General features: G+C 40.9%; 1 protein-coding gene across 2 annotated transcripts in view; it reads left to right on the top strand.

Moving 5' to 3' along the window:
* Window positions 1-18,629, top strand: part of TRIO (trio Rho guanine nucleotide exchange factor) — a 272,182-nt gene that overhangs the window by 135,145 nt on the left and 118,408 nt on the right. For both annotated transcript variants that reach the window (XM_068396806.1, XM_068396807.1), the window contains 4 exons: window positions 4,071-4,240; window positions 5,173-5,347; window positions 11,816-12,011; window positions 13,791-13,957. In XM_068396806.1, coding sequence (XP_068252907.1) covers window positions 4,071-4,240; window positions 5,173-5,347; window positions 11,816-12,011; window positions 13,791-13,957 — 708 coding nt within the window. The remainder of the gene's footprint in view (window positions 1-4,070; window positions 4,241-5,172; window positions 5,348-11,815; window positions 12,012-13,790; window positions 13,958-18,629) is intronic.

The raw sequence follows: 18,629 nt of genomic DNA, 5'->3' as shown, positions 1-18,629 counted from the left end.
CTGACTGGATATCCAAAAGCCATTATTATAAAAATGAAAAATAAAATAAATTGCAAAAGAGAGTGACAGATATTGTACCCTAATAAAATAACTCTGTGCACTTGGGAAGGTATTTACTCAAAAATAATTGTTCTCTGATTATATTTCGCAAAATACTGTAAGGTCTTATTTAGTTGCAGTCTTTCAGGAGATTGCAGGGATGGGACTTAGATGGATAGAGGCCCATGATGGAAATACTGAACTTCCAGGATGTTGCAGACAATTAAAATAATACCATCTCAGTGACTAATGGCATGCTCCCAAGAACTTAGGAAAGAGGTAGCACAGGATGCAGGCTCATTCAAGCAGATGTTTCTTAGTCTGTGCTATATTTAGATAAAGAAAAAAAATCTGCTGGGTGAAACATTTGCCTGTCAGGGATTCAGAATTTGATTTCCCTTTCCAACTTTAAGTCTGATAAGATGAGAAGAGCAGATGAAAAGAGCAGAAGAGCCTCCTTCTGTGACTGCATTGAGTTATTTATACGGGTTTCTCATTGTACGTTAGAGCTGTCTTGCCGCTGGATAAAGTTCTTACCGAGGTCACAGGACTTGGTGGTTTGTTTAGGGATCTTCATGCTGCTGCTTCTACAGAGAATCGAAAAAAAATGCCTGGAAGTTGCGCAGAAGTTCATTCTGAGAGAAGGTTAATAGTTTTTTAATGACAAGTTTGGGTTTTTTTTTTCCCCTCCACCGGATTTTTGTTGCCAAGCTCACTTTTATGGAATAATGCGTTACCTCAGAAAATCATTGCACTATAAAATCTGTAGTTTTGCACTGCTGAACGTGTATGGGTAAGTTCCAGTCTCTGTTCAACCCCTGCTGTAAACCGTTCGCTTTCTTTTGGCTTTGATGTGCAACCTCTTCATCCGTAGTTTTGTATTCGAAAACAAGGTAATTTATGTAATTTTCAGTATATCCAGTGCTCATTCTGGTTTTACAGCTGTATGCAAGCCACCTGGCTATTGCCACCCATTATGAATTAAGCTCCTCTCAGTAAATTGCATGAATTTCTATCCCGCTTTAATAACCTGTCAGTTTTGTTCATCTGTGTTGGCTTTATTCTAACTTTTGTGTATAAACATCAAGATTATTTTGAGGGGAAGCTCTTTGTCAGAAATTTACTTAGCAGAAAAGTGTAAAAAGCTTATTTGGTAATGTATGAGAGTAACTTTTGCTATGGAAGTGTCACAGAGCCGTTTAGTCACTTCAGAAATGGCTTAAATTGTTCCACTTTCAACAGCGTATGAATCACAGCTAGACAAGTAATGCATACTAATTACTATCCTTCTCTTTCTGCACATACATAAAATGTTTTTCCTTCCCAAGCAGTGGGCAATTCAGCTAATGAACTAGGCAAACACAGTGTATTTTTAAGCCCTTTGATATCTTGGGGGCAAGATACCATGCTTACACTCATGCCGTGCTGACCAGGCACTAAGCCAGTCGGCATAACACTTCGTTGTGCTAGTGCCCATGTCTTTCTGCTCTAGGCAGGCGGTGTTGCTTTGAACTGGCTATGCAGAAGGAAAAGTCTGCTTGTTCTGTGTTGGCTTGGTCTCCAGCGTCCAGGGTGAGCTGTAAGGGAAGTATTCGCATGCACAGTACATCACCAGCCCAATACTTTTAAGTTTTGTTGCGCCTGCCAGGTCCTCTCCACCCAGTTACAAAAGTGGCTGAAGCATATGTGAAGAATAAGAAATGCAGAGGTGAGGTGTTCCCTTGTACAGGTGTGACACAACCCAGCTGCAAAAGACATATTGGAAAAAAATGGAGTGGCTCTCAGACCTTCAGCCACAGTGCAGGTGCTTGTAAGGGAGTCACGGCGCAAACGCTATAGTCAGACTCAGAATGGCTTTAATTCCTGTTTGTCTGTAATAAATGTCTTTGAAAATTGGGCCGTTTATAGACAGTACAAAAAGCGTGAGGTACAACTCTTCCAGCTAGCACCAAACGTGTGAGATCTGCAGTCAAGAATAAAGCATTACTCTCAAATGAACATATTTGCACAGTTGCAAGCTGCACTGGTTGTGTGTACACACCAGCTTGCTTGGAAGGTCTCTAACACTGTGTCCTATTATTACAGTTCAGACATAAACTTCATAAGCTAAATGAGGAATAAAAACATGTCTTCTGGGTGTTGAAAACTAAGTAAAGTTTTCAGGTTGTATTGTCAGGCTTCTTGCTCTTGAGTTCCCTTTGTCTCAAAGTGAAGTTTGCATTTGGAAAAAAAAAATAAATTTGGATGCTGCATTGGGTTGTGCTGGAATGAATATTGACGAGTGCTTTTGACCCACTTGCTAAGTTCTGTTGATTTGTGCTCCTTTTAATAAGACAGACTGCTGTGGCTTGAGCTTGGGGTGTTTACGGCTATGGAGTTGCATTCAAATCTGTGACAGGCATTGTCTTTGAAGCATATGAGTAGTCAGAATAACAGTGTATATGAATAGGCAGTTCCGTTTTGGGGCAGGGAGGTAGCAGATTTGTAGAATAGAGTCTGGTTAAATGTCATTAATTCTTCCCAATTTGTGAAAATTTAGCTTATAGCTTGCTTAAAATCTACCTTAGCAGGTATGTAAAGCTCTAAGATATAAAAACTAGCATTTGGTTTTAAAATAAAGCTTCAAAGGAACCAATTAATCAAGATCCAGAGTCCTTCACTGAATTTTCTATTTTAATGTAGCTCCATTGGTAGTTAGGAAACCTTTATGATCAGAACATTATACAAACAGCAGCATGAAATGGGTATTTCTGTAGAAAATGTTTAGCAAAGAAATAAAGATGGCATTTGTTTTTCTGTCTCTTGAAATTAAGCCCATTTTGATTGATTGCTGTCTGTATTTTAACTATGTTAACCTTTTAATTAGGTTCAGAGTTAATAAAGCCTATTTGTATCTCTGAAATGTATAAAGGCAGAGATTAAAAGATAGACAAAAGATCTTAATGCTTTCAATCAGAACAGAGTTATTCTTTCAGGATTAAAAAAACCCAAACTTTAATCCTTGTTCTTGGAATCACAGGTTTTGGGATGTGGTGATAAAGTAGAGAGGAGGGACCGGGTTTGAGTGCTTCCTGTGAGAGGAGCGGTTCCCTTGTGCTGTTAGTGCTGCTCACAGGAGGCAGCCCTGCTCCCTCTCTTCAAGCAGAGTTTTTATCAGTTGCACAATAGATGGCTGATGGTTTGTTGATGAGTAATTTTTACACAGAGCTTAGGATGCAACAGCTTGCCTGATGAAATTGTGGAAAAGAACACAGTAGGGTTCAAGTGACCAGTAGTGATGCCTAGCTAGCATATACCTGTGGATTTTTCCGTAAGCTGCAATGCATGGGTAGTTCTGAACAGGAATACGTGCACATGCTAAGTAGGGGGGAAAAACATCGAATTAGCTGGTGTAATTACTTGTGATGATTTTTGTTGTAATAGTGTGAAATTGAGATCAAGAGGGTAAGCACCATAGCTGTAGAGATCATGATAGAAAAATAACTTCTCACATCTGATTTCTCTCTGTATTTTGTTTTCTGAAATGCCCTTTTCTTTTTCCTTTTTTTTTGAAGGCCGCTGAAAAGTGTTATGTTATCTGTATGCATGTGTCAGCCTGGCAGTGTAAATTTGATGATGGCTACAATACATCTCCCTTCCTTCCTTCCTTCCTCCCTTCTCTCAGGGAGTGTTACCATAGCATTTCTCTCCCAGGGACTCTCTCGCAGAGCTGCAGATGGGATTCTCGCTATGAACTCTGTGCTGCTCAATCGGATACGCTCAGTGCTGTAGAAGGAAAATGGGAAAGAAAGGGTGACTTAGCAACACGGTTGAAGCTTTCCTGGTATTTCCAAGAAGCGAAAACCTTATTTGAAACAAAGGCTTGTTTTTATTAAATTGAGGATGGCATTTTTCTATGAAGAGAAACAAATCCTGTTTCTCCCCGCCGCCCCCAACCTCAGTCTGTTTTCTCCTGTCCAGGGAGATTGATTGGGAATAGTGACTGCCTGATCCTGGGGTTTACATTTCTTTTTTTTTCCCCTTTCCTTTAGCTGTGGACATGGCTTGAAGAGTTACAGAAAGAACTGCTTGATGATGTCTATGCTGAGTCTGTGGAGGCTGTCCAAGACCTGATTAAACGTTTTGGTCAACAACAACAGACCACTCTGCAGGTTACAGTCAATGTCATAAAAGAAGGTGAAGATCTTATTCAGCAACTAAGGTAAAACAAATTTTTATTTAAATCTCTTCTGGTGTGCGTCTGATATTCTGTGAAGCTCTCTCTGTTTTGAGGGTAGAGACAATGACTACAAGATATGACCTATAAATAAAACTTGTAAATATTAGGACTACAATGATATTTCATGATGTACTGATGGTCTCTAACCCTCTGTTTACAGGAAGCTCAGCTTATAAACACTACCTCCACAAGAAGGAGATTTCGTTTACTTAAGCTACCTTTGTGATAGGAGCAATCATATGTCTTTGTAGTCTGACATGCAGGGTTCCACAGCGTTTTGAGTTCTGAGCAGCAGCTTTTTTATAAAGAGACATTTGAAATTATTTTGCAGGCTGATAAGTAACTTGGTTGTAGTAAAGACCATCAGTTTGCAGTCCATTTCATTCAGTAACAATCTAAATAAATTTGGGGCCCAGCTGCACTGGTAAGTGTCCCCTTTGCTGCAGGAGCTGATATTATCATATCTGAATTTGCAGATTTTATACGAAAGTAAAAGATAAGGTAGATTTTTTTTTTTTTTTATTGTAATCTAATTTTGATTTTTTTCATTGCCAGGAAGGTTCAGGAAAGTAAATAGTTACCATATGCCACTTCCTTTTCACAATATAAGGGTTTGTCTCTGGTTTTAAATTTTACTTTTCCTGTAAACAGGATGTCCTTAAATGTTGAATTAGTCAAAAAATGAAAGTAATCTAATTTCCTAATGCTTTTTCAAGTACTAAAAAATAATTGGGACTTCTATTAACAAAGATGTACAGACTTAGCTTTCATGTAATAATGACTTGTACTGACCTTATCTGAAACACTCTTACATTTTGTGGTCATGTATAGCATCCAAATTGTATGGGGTTTTTTTTCAATAATACTCTTTCTTCCTTTTTTTTTTCTCTTCCCCCTCTCTCTGCTTTGAATAGGGATTCTGCCATTTCCAGTAACAAGACCCCCCATAACAGCTCAATCAACCACATAGAGACAGTCCTGCAGCAGCTGGATGAGGCCCAATCTCAGATGGAGGAGCTTTTTCAAGAACGCAAGATCAAGCTTGAGCTGTTTCTGCAGCTCCGCATATTTGAAAGAGATGCAATAGATGTGAGTATCAGCTCTTGGAGCTGCACTGCACTTCTCTCATGTAGGAGCGTTTATGCTGAGGTAGGTGTGTAGTTGCATTGGCATGTAGCTCAAATGACTGATAGACTTAGTTGCTACCTGAACTAAGGCTTTTGTCTTGTACATGAAAGTGTCAGGAGAGTGCAGAGCTGAGCTTTTTTGATATCAACTCCAGCTCTGATTGGCTCCCAGTGTGCCTTTAAACAAGTGTCTTGTGAAATCATAACATACCAGTTTCTTCATCTGGTAAGTTTGGTTTGAATATCGAGTTACCTTGATATAACTAGTATGCTTACAGTTCATATGAATAAGACTTGCAAAAAGGTTTAGTACTAACCATCTAAACGTTGCTTTGTAGTAACACCCCCTTCTCTTTTTTTTTTTTCCATTTCAGCAGTCTTTTTTCAGTTGACAGCTACAAGTGGTGTTTGGAATTCTGTTTCAGTCTTCAAGGATGTTGTATGGGGGGGCTGTCTGTCTTTTTTTTTTAAATAAGATTCTTTTCCACCTCTGAAAATAGTGCAAAAGCAGTTGTAGTGCCACACTCCTGCAAAACTTCAAGGAGTTTTGAGACTATCCAAGTCTTGGAGGAGGTTTACAGCTTATCAGCTGGAAAGTTTCTGTTTGTGTGCAGGGTCATGCATACAAACAGACATGAAACTTCATGTGGAGCTTATGTTAATAGAATGGCATTATGAAGCTTCAGCCAAGTTGATCGTATGACTTCCGTAAAACCACCAGTGCTGTACACAGTGACTGAAACTGAGTTGGTGCCTCAGAAGGTTCAGGGTTATCCATTGGTAAGTGATCCTGTTTGAGTATATAAACGGCTTATCTCAAGACTCTGGAAACCAGGAGTTACAGTGATAATTTTACCCCTTTGCTTGTACATAGTAGAAGCTGCAACTGTTGATGAGGTACGAATCGTTTAAGGGCAAAGAGGCAGTCAGCAGAAGTGAGAGCTTCTCAGGTTTTTTTTTCCTTAAAATCAGGATTAGACATCATTGCTGGTCTGGTTTGACTAAGCACATTGTTAGGAGCAATGCAGGAATAGGCAGACACAGTTCGTTGATCCATGCCCTTAGAGGAAGTGAGAGGGTGTGCTCTACAGTAATAACAGCTCTGGTGTAAAGAAAGACTAAGAAAGTTCTCTATTTTGCAGTTCACACTGAGGAGGTGAAACCAGTCTGCAGGGAGTTTGCTACTTTGATTATGTGAGAGTAGCTGCAAGGGAAAGGCTTGGCAGAATTGTGATTGTAATAATAATGGATGACTGGACATGTGGAGGAATATAGAAGGTATCCCCTTTTATCGGATTGTCAGCAATTTTACAATCTCTGTAGAAGTGATCTGCAGTGCTCAATGGGGTTTGAGTGACGTTCTCAGAACACTCTTATTGAGAAAATGGCAGCCATGGGGGGCAAGGCATATACCAAGAAAATTAATGGAAGAATTAGTGAAGGTCATTATTAAGGTGGTTGCCCTCTGCTGTAGGTTACCTAAACCAGTATTCTACAATAGCAGAAGGCTGGTTGCAGGAGCCCTGCTTTGCAGATGTGTTCTAGCATCTGTATTAGATGCTAGTACAGGATAGCATCTGTATAGATAGTAGTACTTCTGTGTCTGTTGTTTGGTGATGGCCATAGGATTTTGCAGTGGAAAGCCACATATCCTAACTTGACAGGTCTTGCTTTTTCTGAAGCTAACACTTGGCATGCTTTACATTTTGGGACATAAAACATAAAGCAAAGTACCAATTACCTTGTTGAAAGAGTTGGTGTATTTTGTTTATATGGCTTGGAAACAAAAATCATGTTTATTTAAGATTGCCAAGGAGCCCTCCAGGGGACAAAATGACCCTGACTGCAGAGCCGTCTTCTGGAAAATGTTGATTGCTTTGCTGTCTCTGTACAATGTCCTCTCTCTGCTTCCTCAGCAAGGCATGCCTCTCTCTTCCCTCTCCCTGAAGGCAGACATCTGTTCGGAAACTTCCGGGAAGAAAATGCGAACACTAGTTCCAGGTCCGTTGTTTGAAAGCAGAAGCTCAGCTGAAGTAACATGATAGTGAGGAGGAGCCAAATGCCAGCTAGGAACTTGCAGACCTTGTTCTGACCTCCTCCTTTGTCCCAGACTTTGCGTGACTGGCCCAATCAATTAAGACTTGGCTGTAGGGGCAGTTCATTCAGGGGAGCATCCTGTGAGAACAGTTTTTCTGGAAGGCGAGTAGTGTTTCTAGCTTGCCTTACTGCTTGCAAAGTAACACAGGCTAAAATGGGACAGAGGGTTCCTATAGCAGTGCAGGATCATACCATGCAGCTGTGCTTCTGGGGACAGTGGTGAGATTTGCTGGCAGGGTTAGTCCTCCTTTTCTTATCCTTACTCTTCCCTTATTATTCGCTGACAATATACATTTTGTTTTAGTTGCTGTCTCTTATCCTGCAACTTTTCAGTTTCTCCTGCTCTTCTGAAATTGCTGTAACTGCAACACTGTCTCTGTTTTGCCCCTTGCTCTTGCCATATAAACTTGACCTTCACTATCCTTGGTAGGCTTTTAAGTGCCATTGGTCGTGAGCTATTTGAAGGACTCTGTTGTGAACACTTGTATTAACTAAAGGCAAGAAGTAGCAAAATGCACAGAAAGAGTCCCTTGATAGGGTGATTAGTAGCGTAAGGAAGATGTTTATGGACCTAGCCAGGGGGAAGGTAACACTGGTGGCAATGTATGCAGCCTGAAATGTCTGTGTCTCATCTGTGTCTGTGCATTTTTGCTTGTCTGTAACTTAAATGCCTCTAGGCCTATGTCAGGGCTCCACACAATGCATACCACACACTTTTCAACTCGAAGCTTTATCTCGACTCTATTTTTGGACCATACTTACAAGATGCCTGTTAAGTCATACAGCTGAAAAGGCAAGGATGCAAAGTGCTGGATCACAGAGACCTAACTCTTCTCCCTTTCCCATCTTCTCTTTTTCTTTCTCCCCAGGACGTAATATTTTCCAGGTCCTGGTTAGCACTCAGTTGGCACAAGAAATGCTAGTTAGACCCTTCTGAGAAGAGACTTGTGTTCTTTATTTCTTTCTCACTCAGTGCGAAAGAGTTGGCATCCCTTCTGTGTTGTACCCTGCCTTGTGTCCTATCAGTGTTACCTTTATGTTTGTGAAAACCTAGGAATGTCAGGCAGCTCAGACTCTGCACTAGGAACTTCCTGAACACATGCTATGGTGAGTAGTTACCCTGTGTTTGTTCTGGGTTGTCCATTTCCTGAGAGCGGTATTCGTTTCTGATTAGTCTCTTTAGATGTCTATTAGACATTCATCTTGGTTCTGTTTCTTTAGTGCTAATTGTCTGGACAAAACTTTAAAAACAAAATAGGAGCCTGCTCACTCTAAAAGAGTTGCGTGTAAAGCAGAACTTCAGGGGAAGCCCTGAAGAGTGTGGGCAGAGAGTGCTTAATGCATGTTATTTTTGTTTTAACTCTGCCCTCAGTGTGTTTCAGATTTGCACAGTGGGTGCAATGGCTGAAACTGATCACCTTGAGCCACCCAGTTACTGCTGAAAAAATGTAAGGATTTACTGCCCTTGTTAGGAGCCCCAGCTGTGATGTGCACTGACGACTTATCTTTTAAATGAGTGTGGGACCACGCTGGCATTATTTATTTATCTGAATCGTGGGCTTCCTGGTCTTTTGAAGGGGACAGGGAATGTCTTGCTCTTGTATACTGTTTCAGACTGCTTTAAGCAACGTGTGGGCCATGATCTTAACCTTAGGGTTGCATGAAATAACATGGGAAGAAGTTACAATTCTTACTGTTGTTTGTTGTTGTTCTTTGGAGGCAGTATCACTGAAACCTCTTGGCTGAGGTGACGTGTGGTGTTGACCTCTTCAAACTGCCTGTCGTTCATATCAGGTACAGCGAATCGCAGAACAATCTGAGAGGACACAGTGACTACAATCTACTTAAACCATTCCGTTATTATAAAAATACTGACACTTAGCCGTAGCTGTCTCCCATTGTGAGCTTTACAGTGTTTATTACTTTGTTTCCACTCAGTTTGATAGTAAGAGAGGTAAGGTTTTGGCCTCTGTTCTGAGGGGAGGTGGACTGGCTTTGTTTTTATAACAGTGGCACAAATGTGCCATGTTAAATCTTAATCCACTTTTTAATGGTGTTTAGAAAGACAGCAAAAGATATTTTGACGGTGGAGTTTCACAACCTTCTTTAACCCTCAGATTTTTCAGTTTGACCAAGTCTAACTACAGTTACTTTTGGGGGTAACTGACAAATGTTAACTGAAGTGGATGAAAATAAAATGGTAAATCTGGTTTGTGAGAACTTACGTAGTGCAGTGCATAGTTTGAAGAAACAAATACTAGATGACCTCCACTGCTTTTGGTAGTGAATGAAGACAGAATTTTGAAGATGAGCTAGGACGAGCAGGTCTGAGGTGAGTGAGAGCGGAAAAGGGGGGTAGCTGGAAGTAAGCAGTTTCTCAGACTGGACTGTGAGGAAGACTTGAAGTCTGAAATATTTCACGTCAGTTAAAAGGAGATGAGGAGTAGGGAGAGGTGGTGAGGCATGTTGGGCATGGACCAAGTAAAAGGGAAATAAAGGGAATTTGGGAATGATTTTGTGGGAAGGGAAACCCGTGTGTGTGTGTTCAGAGGAGAAACCACTCATAATGCATAAATAGATTGTGTCTGTGTAATGTTCAGAGCACATGGAAGAGAGAGGAAAGAAGCTTTAAGCAGTGGCTAAAAAGGCCTTGTGCTGTATATCTTCTTGCATCACTTGTCCCTCAGCTTTTCTGTGTTCAGTGTTAACCTTGAAACATGAGTTTCTGCCTGTTTTCACTTTGGTAGAGCTAGCTGATTGGGATAAGGGATTGCAAATAGCTATCCTAATTGTTTGGTATCTCCCATCATGGCATGATGCAAAACTTGAATACTTAGTGAATAAAGTAAAATTTTTGCAGAACACCGTTAAAACAGGAAGTAAACTCACTGATGCCACAATTTTAAAAATAATTGCTTGATGTGTCTGATTTTTCTGATGCCATATGAGCAGAATGGAAACAAACCATCAAGAAAGAATGTAGCTGACTACAGAAACTTTGTACAGATGATTTAACTTTGCTTTCTCCTCAATTCTGTTTTTTCTAGAAGGCTTGTTTTCCTGGAATTTCTCTTGTAGTTTAACTGTCTCAGTAACTTCATAGCTCTGATTAACCACTTGGAAAGTGTACTGGCATATTGCTTTTGCTGACAACAAATGACTTTGGTTAAATATTTATGCAGCTAGCTACTTTGTTGCCAATGCCCATTTAGTCAGATCCTCTTTTTGTTGTGTCTTGCTGCATAAATAGGTGTTTTCCTGTCATGTTTAGCACCATTCACATCAGTTTGTCCTACTCCTGAAATTGTAGAACTCTGGAGCTAAGCCATACTTGGTTCTTGATATCTATAATTTTGCTTTCCCAATGAACTGCAGTAGTTCGTGGCAAAGCTCTGCTGAAAATTCTGAAAAAAAAATTGATGACAGGCTTGAGGGTTAAGTGTGTCAAACACACTTCTTTGAAATAAGTAACTGATGCCTCAAACCTGTGCTGTAAGAACTCAACCCACTGTGATCAGTTGGGAATGTAAGCTTTATCTGTTAGGCTTAACAAGAGTTTTGTATCCTAATTAAAAGGAGTATTTTACATTTCAGCCAGGTTCTGGAATATGATATGAAAAATGCACTTGTGTGGGCAGGACAACTTACTGTTGTGGTACACCTGTTAAAAAATAATTCATTAGCTACCCTTTTCTGGACATCTTATGGCTGAGAGTAAAATCCAGAATTGAAGTGTAAACTGAAATGCAGCTGAATGATTTCAGCATGTAAATTTAACTCTGAAGTTACAGTAATGCTGTAATAAAGTAATACTTTTGAGTTTGCTCCATTCACTAAGTACCTTGCCTTTTGTGACAAGTAGTGCTTCTCAGTTGTCTGGCAAAAGTGGAAGGTGTGCACAGAGGGGTAAAGGTGACTTTTTTGTAAAGGAGCTCGAGACTGGTGTACTTGGAAGCTAAGCTGGCACTTGATGTGTGAATTATTGGTGCAGTCTCAAGAATCGAAAAGAAGTTTTAGATCAATATTTTCCTTTAAAAGTGAAGATAAAAACATTTTAATTTCACCTGTTTCACAAGCAATGTGTTGGTGAAGGAGTACCTTAAACAAGGCAGGGGTACCCATAGTGTTGCAAGGACTTCTGTTGCAAGAGATTACTCTTCGTTAAAACCCATGCTGAAAAAGCCCATATCTGAACCATGTTGAACCTGATCAGTGAAGTCAGTCAACAATGAGCAACTTGAGTTCCTGACCTCCATCATAAGTGCAACATTTGAAATAAACATACATTGTCTAATGAGTAAGTGAACATTGTCTTCCTCCTTTTTCCCCACAGATAATTTCAGACCTCGAGTCTTGGAATGATGAGCTTTCTCAGCAGATGAATGACTTTGACACTGAAGATCTTACAATAGCAGAACAGAGGCTCCAGCATCATGCAGACAAAGCCCTGACCATGAATAACTTGACCTTTGATGTCATCCACCAAGGGCAGGATCTGCTGCAGTATGTCAATGAAGTGCAAGCATCTGGTAAGATGGCTCCTTCGTGCTATTCTGGAGAGTGGCTTTATAAGAATTACCCAGTTGTCTCTCCATGGGATGTGTGAAAATGATAGAGATGCTGGTTAACAGTAAACTGGAGACATGTTGGATGTATTTTTTTTTTCCCTTTATACTCAAATCATTTGATAGCATTCCTGAGACTATGCTGTCATTATGACACATAATTTTTATTTAAGAGTTGGCAACACCTGAAAATATTTTGTTTTTTAAGATGGGGATTCCACTCAGGAAGTCAGTAAAATTAGATTAAACAGCAGGGAGTTAATTTTATAGTTAATTGGAATAATGCACTCAAGCCAGAATTTTCAGCTTTCAAGTAATGTCTTCCTTTCTTGTTTCTTATACCCCTTCACTTGATGTTTTTCCCTGTATACAGTCATCTAGGGTAAGTCTCAGACTTCTTTAAAAAAAAAAAAAAAAATCTTGCATTAATATTGCACTTGGACTTGTGCAAAGCATTTGACACTGTCCCGTACGACATCCTTGTCTCTAAATTGGAGAGACATGGACTTGACAGATGGAGCACTCAGTGGATAACAAATTGGCTGGATGGTCGTATTCAAAGAGTTACGGTCAACAGCTCGATGTCCAAGTGGATATCAGTGACGAGTGGCATTCCTCAGGGGTTGGTATTGGGACCAGCGCTGTTTAACATCTTTGGCAACATGGACAGTGGGATTGAGTACGCCCTCAGCAAGTTTGCTGACGACACCAAGATGTGCAATGCGGTGGACACGCTGGAGGGAAGGGATGCCATCCAGTGGGATCTTGACAGGCTTAAGAGCTGGGCCTGTGCGAACTGCATGAAATTCAACAAGGCCAAGTGCAAGGTCCTGTGTGTGGGTCGGGGCAATCCTAAGCACAAATACAGGCTGGGTGGAGAATGGATTGAGGGCAGCCCTGAGGAGAAGGACTTGGGGGTATTGGTTGACGAGAAGCTCAATGTGAGCCAGCAGTGTGTGCTTGCAGCCCAGAAGGCCAACCGTATCCTGGGCTGCATCAAAAGCAGCATGGCCAGCAGGTCGAGGGAGGTGATTCTGCCTCTCTACTCTGCTCTTGTGAGACCCCACCTGGAGTACTGCGTCCAACTCTGGAGTCCCCAACGTAAGAAGGACATGGAGCTGTTGGAACAAGTCCAGAGGAGGGCCATGAAGATGATGAGAGGGCTGGAGCATGTCTCCTATGAAGACAGGCTGAGAGAGTTGGGGCTGTTCAGCCTGGAGAAGAGAAGCTCCAGGGAGACCTTCTAGCAGCCTTCCAGTACCTGAAGGGGGCCTACAGGAAAGCGGGAGAGGGTCTTTTTACAAGGGCAAGTAGCGACAGGATGAGGTGGAACAGTTTTAAACTGAAAGAGGGTAGATTTAGATTAGATATTAGGAAGAAGTTCTTTACTGTGAGGGTAGTGAGACACTGGAACTGGTTGCCCAGAGACTTTTTGGACTCTCCCTCCCTGGAATTGTTTAAGGCTAGGTTGAATGAGGCTTTGAGCAACCTGGTTAAGTGGAAGGTGTCCCTGCCTGTGTCAGGGGTGTTGGAACTAGATGATCTTTAAGGTCCCTCCCAGCTGAAACCATTCTATGATTCTATGATTTTTAAAGAGCGCAAAAACTACTCGCTGTCATTTATGCAAATGCTCCGAGGATTAAGTTTGAGAATGAACTGGAAAAGTAAGTGTAAAAGAGTGGAAACGGGCTATTTGTCTTCTGAAGACTTGTAAGTTATTTACAAAGGACTATCTGGTTACAGGTGTTGAGCTGCTTTGCGACAGAGATGTAGACATGGCAACCCGAGTCCAGGACCTGCTGGAGTTCCTCCACGAGAAGCAGCAGGAGCTGGACGTGGCTGCCGAGCAGCACCGCAAGCACTTGGAGCAGTGCGTGCAGCTGCGCCACCTGCAGGCCGAGGTCAAGCAGGTACGCGGGGGCTCTGCTCCCCTCAGCCTCCCCCCCGAGCTGTTCCACACCTCTTGGAGAGGTCTGTGCCTATAAACAGGCCTGGAAAATTAATTTCTGCTGCATAAAGTCTTGCATTTGCAGGAGGGAGAGCCATATTTCTACCTGGATACGAGTAAAGTATTTGAAGTGTAGAGCAATTTGAACTAATGTTAAATTCATACTTTTATCATAATTTTAATAAAAATGTTCAGTGATATTACCTGAACACTGACCTAATAATTTTTGGTATATTGTTTGAGACATCTATAAATGGTGATAACATAATATCAGCAGGGTTTACTTTCCGGGAGAAGAAAAATGAAGTTTTGCTTTTGCTGGCAATAAAGTGGCGAGTTTTGAGGTCCTTATCTGATAAACACCTAAACCTTTGGTGAATTTGAGATGCTGTGGGCAAAACCACTGAAGTAGGTGAAAGTTTGAAATACAAACAAACAAAACACTAGAAAAGTAAGAGTTTTTGATCTTGCTCACACTTGGCAGCATCACAGAAGTCTACTAGAGTTTGTTGTATTAGTGTGTCCCGTAATGGCTCCCAATGCAACTTGTCCTTTTTCTGTTTGTCGTGAGCTCTTACAAAAATTCGTCTTCCTCATGTGACTGTCAGTGAGAACTCACAAATTGCAAAGTAACATAAAAGGGGTCCAGTTAGCGTAGGAGAGGTGAATAGAAAGTACCCAAAGTATTTGCAGGCAGTGGTTGGTTACTCTGTAGTAGCAGACCCACAGTTTCTGTGTGGTCTTGCATTAAAGGAATGCAAGGAACTGGTAGCGTCTGCTGTCAGTGCAATCTATGGCATTAATCAAATATATCATCTTCAAGTTAAACCCTATACATACTCTACAGAAGTATTCTGTAGCCATCTTAGCACTGATTCATCTTCGTAAATGCAAATTACTTTTTTCACGTGAATAATGGTTGAGATAAAGTTGTTGCGGATCAGGATAGTTTCTGTACTCAGTTGCATACTGTCTTGAGGATGAAGGAAATGAATACACATTTGCAAAGGAAAAAAAGAATGAAAAGAAAGAGTGCGAATGCCAGCTGAGGCAGTCTCATCCCTTTGCGGTACATCAGTGGCTTAGGATGGGATGGGTTAGTAAGAAAAATAAATTGTTAATTCCCATGATATTAAAATAGTATGCAGTTACAGAACAGAATATAACACTTGGGTAGTATTTCAAAGACACACTCTTAAAGAGTTAGTTATATTGCATACTCCTACAATAAAGTGAGTACTTTGCTCCATTAGCTTTGTATGCAAGTTAAATGTGACAAGAAAGAGATACATATTTAAAACACGTTTGCAGAACATATGTTCTGTATTTTGGCAGATACGAGCAAAGCTCAAGTTTAGATTTTTAAGAAAGCACTGGAAAAAATTAATTCATCTTACAATAAAGATATAGGTAGTATACTATCCTAGCCAGCTGCCTTTTCTTAGTAGACTGGGATTTTGGAGAAAAAAACGGATTCTATTTTACATTCCTAGCACATGTCTCTGTCAAGTGGGATTTTGTGTTGAATTAAATGCAGTAATAGACGTGAATTTTCGAACAAACTTACATGAACACGGAGCTGACAAAATGTTCATGTATTGCAAAGTCCTTTTCCAGATTTTCATTGAACAGATGAACCTGCAATACTTCCCACTCCGAAGGCCTAGAAATTGAATGCAACTGAAAGTGAATGTTATATTGTCTCACAGGATTTCTTTTGACCCCCTTTGGAATGCTTTGAGGCTAGTAACTTTTAGTTTTGTGATTTCGGTTGCCTCTTCAGAAAACCACATCTGATTTATTTTAGTTTTTATTAAATATCAGGAAGCATAATCTTCTCCTGTTTCCTGTGCACTGGGAAAAACTTTATAGCTCAGCAGGTCACAGCAGGTGCTTTACCTGAGAGTAGAATGACACAGTAAACCTCCTCTTCAGTCTGTTTTGTTTGTATTTTGTTGCCTGAAGCAGGAACACATGGTTTTCCAGTTCAATTACTGTGGTTTTCTGCCAGATTTATTGTTGAACTGGGTGTAAGCATACTTATTATGTAGATGAGATACTGTCTCCGTAGCAAGGATTTTAACAAGATTTCCATTTGAATTTTTCCTGCCAAACTGACAATGCTGCTATTGTAGTTTTCATACATATATATATATATTTTTATATATTAAATATATAGCTTGTAGTCATGTCAAAAGGCTAGACTGGAACACTGCAGGAATTTTTCCATAGGGTTCACCTCTCAGATTACTGTAATAGAGACTAGCAAACTGTCTCCTGGCTTAGTTTTTTAGTCAAATACTTGAAAAAGAAGTCTTTTCAGTACTAGGTAGTGAAACTTTGAGCCGAGTGAATTCTTATCAAACATACCAAGGTTTCTTGTGAGCACAGAAAGCAGATAAATCATCCAGTGTTTCTTCTCCCTTAACTACTGTACTGGTTCTGCTTTGTGGCATTGAAGTTCTGTAGATCAAGCCTCAGGACTTAGAGGAAGCAGAAGGGCCAGAAGACAAACAGAGGTTTAAAGACAACTTGCAAAGAATTTGCTTGTCAAGTTGATGTATAATAGGTGTACGAAGGGTAAAACCAGATAGAAGATTATAGTGTAAGAAAATCTCAGAAGATGGGGGGGAAGAGGATGCACGCTGAAATAAGAAAGGACAGCAGTACGTGGGAAAAACAACATGGAAAGGAAAATGTGACCATTTTGTGCAGGGCAGGGACATATGAGTAGGTAAAGGCAGAGAAATAGTTAAGAGAATATCTGTGTCATCCAGAACTCCACTTGCACGTTTGCCAGACAGACTTTGTTTTATCACCTAAAATATAGCTGCTGGATTACTTATTGCTGCAATCACTCCCACATAGAATAAATGCTTTGCTCTTCTTAACATGCAGCATCTGCCTGGGTCAAAATCTCTACCAAGCTCCAAAATGCATTGTTTTCACTATGCTCATTAAGCCTTTTCAGTGCAAGATTGTCTGCCTCTCTGATCATAATGTATGTTCTTGGATATATACCTATGTATTCCTATCTGTACAACATGTACAGATACTTGTACCCAGTACAAGCTTGTATCCTCAAGAGTACCTTGAGCTGCTTTGTGTTCTCGCATGCAGGCCTTTTAGGTTGGTGCAAACACAGGCCAGTGCTTCAGCTCTGGTTCTCCCAAAATACTGCCCAGGAAGAGTATCCTGGCACTCTGTATAGTGGCATATGGATGTGAAAACGTAGCTAGGACAGCAGGCTGAAGCAGGTGTGTCTTGTGATCATGTTTAGTTAGAGTGAAAAATCAGTCCAAGACAGTCATCTTAAATCAAGCATTTATCTCTAGAAGTACCCGCTTGACCCTTTCAAAAGCCCCAAACTGTTTCATTTCCACAGTTTTGCTGATGCTTTTCTAGCCTGCTGGAGGCTGGGAGGGGAAAGATGGGGTGCATGGTCCACCCAGACAGTGAGGTGATGGGAACATGCCAACAAACACTGGAAGGCTGCAGCCCTGGAAGAACAGGCTCGCTATTTACTAGTGCTTCTGTTTTCCCCTTGAGCCAGAGAAGAAGGAAGGGGAGAGTGCTGCTGGCAGCTTTCCTCCTGTGAGTTCCCCCAGCTTCTCTGCTTGTACCCTGACGTGCAACAAGCAGGAGGGGCAGATCAGTGTATTCGAAATAGCAAGTTCTGTGGTAGCTGTCTCTGCTGTGTATGATGGGAGGCCAAGTCAAGAAGAGCTTTGAATTGGTGCTGCTTAAGCATTCTCCTTCATAATAAATTCTCTGGAGAAGGCTAAATGTATTTTAACCCAAAGAAGGTGTGTTTCATTACACTATACCGGGAAGAATTGTTTTGTAAGGTAGAGAGGGAGCTTAGAACTGCTTTTGTAAGACAAAATAGGAAAAAAAAAAGGGATAAAAAAAAAAATCTTCTGCCCCCTGTGTTCTTACAGACAAATCTGTTCCTCCAAGCATAGTTTCTGTCTACAGTCTGTTGGACCCATCTGGTTCCCTTGGAAGTTTCCCTGTTTCTTGCTCCTGAGGCTTACCTGGGCTTGCTCGCTTGAGTATCAGTATCCCCCAGGTGTCTTTAACAACTTAGAAACTCCCAGCTCCTTTCATGGTCCCTTTTACCTGTGGTCTGGAAGAGTCCTCCTCACAGCAGGAGAGGTGGTTCCAAGGCCAGAGCAGTCTACCCCCCTGCAAGGCTCCACCTGACCCAGAGCTTTCTCCCCAGAGGAGCAGGAAGTCCCACATCTACACTGCAGACTTTATTATTTTCCACAGACTTGCAGGTTTTGTATAGAATTCAAACACACACTATCAGGGGTAAAAAACTGGTTAGCAATTGATTGTGCAGGCAGATGTGGGAAAAACTGCACTACTAATACAACAATATTGCAGTCTGGATAAACATAAGACAAAAGGTGAGATTGTGATGCAGGTTTGAGGGAATGGATGTTGTGTCAAGATGACTAGACCTCAGTTGCTTCAAGCTACTAAAGACATGTTAGAGTATACTTTTGATGTAGACCACACGTGCCTTTGTTTCTAAGGATTTGTGTTTAAATAGGTCCTTTTCCTGGTTTCCGCCTGTGTTTTCAGTCTGTGATTATGGTCATGTCATCCAGATTCACTTGGCAATA

Source organism: Nyctibius grandis, chromosome 3 (assembly GCF_013368605.1).
Source record: "Nyctibius grandis isolate bNycGra1 chromosome 3, bNycGra1.pri, whole genome shotgun sequence".
NCBI lineage: Eukaryota > Metazoa > Chordata > Aves > Nyctibiiformes > Nyctibiidae > Nyctibius > Nyctibius grandis.
Note: the sequence above shows the minus strand (reverse complement) of the source record. Positions and strands in the feature narration are given on the sequence as shown.